Below are 2,754 nucleotides of genomic sequence, written 5' to 3'. Positions count from 1 at the left end.
ATTCTGGATGTCATTTTGTTTTAACCTTTGAATCGTTGGGGGGGGGGGGCAAAACAGTCCACTCCCGAGGTCAGCTGTTTTGATACGATCCACGTTGGAAAAGGGCTGGGCTTGCTTTAGCCCCGCCTCCAAGGGCCATTCTTGTGTTCTTATTCTTAATATTGTTGTTATTCTGTGACAAGTTCGTTTTTTAGCCTGCAGGGAAATCTTGTGTTCATGTGCAAATAATAATAAATTGGTATTTTATGCCCTGAAGTCTGCTTGTTTTATTTTAAATGTCGTGTGATGTCATAATTATACCACTTATTAATAATGTCCTCATGGTCATAGCATTTTATAATTAAATAAAACAGTTTTAGTAAAAGCAGCAGATAATCTGATATGAAAGGTTTTTGTAAATCATTTAAAGTGACGATATAAACATTGTTTGTGAAAACTGCAGAACAAAAATCACGTTATTTATTCACACGTGTTTATAAAAGATCAGAATCATCAAGTTTTAACTTTAAACTTCAGTCAAATTTAAAATTAATGCATTTCTAAAACAGATTGATCAAATAAAACCAGTTCCTTTAAACTGTAGTCTTTAATGTAGGACCTTTATTTTGAAAGGCTTCCACTGGTCTCAGACTGGGGAACCTCTGTCCATCTTTACGTCCAACAGGTCCCCACTCCTCTGACGGACCGCTCGAGTTCGGTTCGGTTCTGGAGCGGCGGCTGCTCCTGTTTCCCGTCTGGTTGTCATGACGGCAGTTACCACGGCGACCCCAGGCAACGGGGACGAAACCCGAGCAGCAGATCTGATATTTAATTCATGGATCGACCAGAACTCAGGCCCATTTGTTCAGAACCAAACTGACCCATCTGCAGACAAATGTGTTGGTGGACCCGGTTCACTGCTGGTTCTGGTTCGGTGTTGGTGGACTCAGAGGGGGTAGGACCCCACCCCCCTGTGTTGGCGGGTCCTCCCTCCTTTTGTTGGCTCTCCTGACCCGTCTGAGCGGTTCCGCTGCAGTTGGACCTGCAGTTCTGACCGCACGGCTCAGATTTTTAATTGAAACCTTTCTCAGAACCCGACTGACCCATTTGGGCCGTTCAGCAGGGGGAGGGGCCTTGATCCTGCAGCAGCCCCGGCGGTTCTGTTCACTGAACGGGTCGTAGACGCATCACATGGTTCTGATCCGTTCTTTTCATGCACTAAAAGCAGAGTTTGGTGTTTCCGTCAGCGTGAGGACGATCCACCTGCTGCGACGTCACCGGGCCGGATCACATCTCAGTAAGGCTACACCGGACCAGGACGGTGACACCAGAACCAGCAGCAGGTCTGAACCGGACCACGAAGGAGCAGACTGCCAATGTTCGATCGGTTCTGATCAGCTGCCGATTGAGTCCAAACTGCAGGTCAAAGGTCACCACTCATCTGATCCATAATGCTTGAGGTCCAAACCTGGAATGAAACGAAGAGTTGCTGGTTCTGTGAGGAGGAGCGGGTCTGAAGCAGAACCTGATGAGGTCAGAACTCAGGAGACAACGAACACGGCTGCCGGCTCTCTGACCTCCACGTCGTAGGAAACCGCCGACACGCCAACCAGAACCACATCTGACTGATCCAAGTCCAGGAGGCAGAACCGTCCAGAACCTGCGGCAGCCATGGTGAACACGGGCATGCAGCTGATCAGCTTCACCTGCGCCGTGACGGGCTGGATCATGGCCATCGCCGTGACGGCGCTGCCTCAGTGGAAGGTGTCGGCCTTCATCGGGACCAACATCCTGACCTCGGAGATGAAGTGGGAGGGCATCTGGATGAACTGCGTGTACCAGACCACGGGCCACATGCAGTGCAAGACGTACGACTCCATGCTGGCGCTGCCGCCCGACGTGCAGGCCGCCCGCGCCCTCATGTGCCTCGCCATCTTCCTGGGCTGGCTGTCCTGCACCGTGTCCTGCTGCGGCATGAAGTGCACCACCTGCGCCGGCGACGACCGCCGCGCCAAGGCGGGCATCGCGCTGGCCGGGGGGATTCTCTTCATCCTCACGGGCCTGTGCGTTCTGATCCCCGTCTCCTGGACCGCCAACACCGTGGTCCAGGACTTCTACAACCCCAACGTGCCCGTCATGCACAAACGAGAGCTGGGCCAGGCCATCTACCTGGGCTGGGCCGCTGCCGTCATCCTGATGATCAGCGGCGCCGTGCTGAGCAGCACCTGCCCCCTGATGGAGCGGGGCGCCCGCTACCGCCGCGGCTACATCGGCCGGAGCTTCGCCAACTCGCCGGCACCGGATCCCCCCAAACCCATCGCCTCTAACGCCGTCCCGCTGCAGGAGTACGTGTAGAGGTCAGAGGTCAGCTGAAGGACCTCTGATGTAAACAAAGACAATCTGTTTGTTTGTTTACTGCTTGAAGTTCTATTTCTGGATCGAGTTTCCTTTTATCCAACCCACCTCAGTGCCTGAACCTGAACACCTGCTCCTAGTGCCGGGCCAGAAACGGCAGGGGTCAAAGGTCGCTTGGACACAATGAGCCGGGGATGCACAAACTTTACAAACTCTCTCTGTGAAGGACACGCCGCCATGTTTGTTGGTACAGTAGTCCCTCGTTTATCACAGGAGATCCGTACCCTGAAGACCCGCGATAAGTGAAAAACCATCAAGTAGCAATAGTAGTACAAGTAGTAAGTAGTTTATTTTAATATACAAACATATATGCATATATGTATATATATATATATATATATATATATATATATATATATA

The 2,754-nt window shown here is 51.4% G+C and overlaps 1 protein-coding gene across 1 annotated transcript; it reads left to right on the top strand.

The window, feature by feature from the left end:
- The first annotated feature begins 1,650 nt into the window (after positions 1–1,650).
- On the top strand, positions 1,651–2,334 carry LOC119425314 (claudin-4). The gene has a single exon (XM_037692835.1). It carries the CDS (start codon positions 1,651–1,653, stop codon positions 2,332–2,334), a length of 684 nt encoding a protein of 227 aa, XP_037548763.1.
- The last annotated feature ends 420 nt before the right edge of the window (positions 2,335–2,754 follow it).

Source organism: Nematolebias whitei, chromosome 19, assembly GCF_014905685.2.
Source record: "Nematolebias whitei isolate Nwh7 chromosome 19, NemWhi1, whole genome shotgun sequence".
NCBI lineage: Eukaryota > Metazoa > Chordata > Actinopteri > Cyprinodontiformes > Rivulidae > Nematolebias > Nematolebias whitei.
Note: the sequence above shows the minus strand (reverse complement) of the source record. Positions and strands in the feature narration are given on the sequence as shown.

Bases quoted from the DNA above. Each gene is read 5' to 3' on its own strand.
- LOC119425314 (XM_037692835.1), top strand. From the start codon at position 1,651: ATGGTGAACACGGGCATGCAGCTGATCAGCTTCACCTGCGCCGTGACG.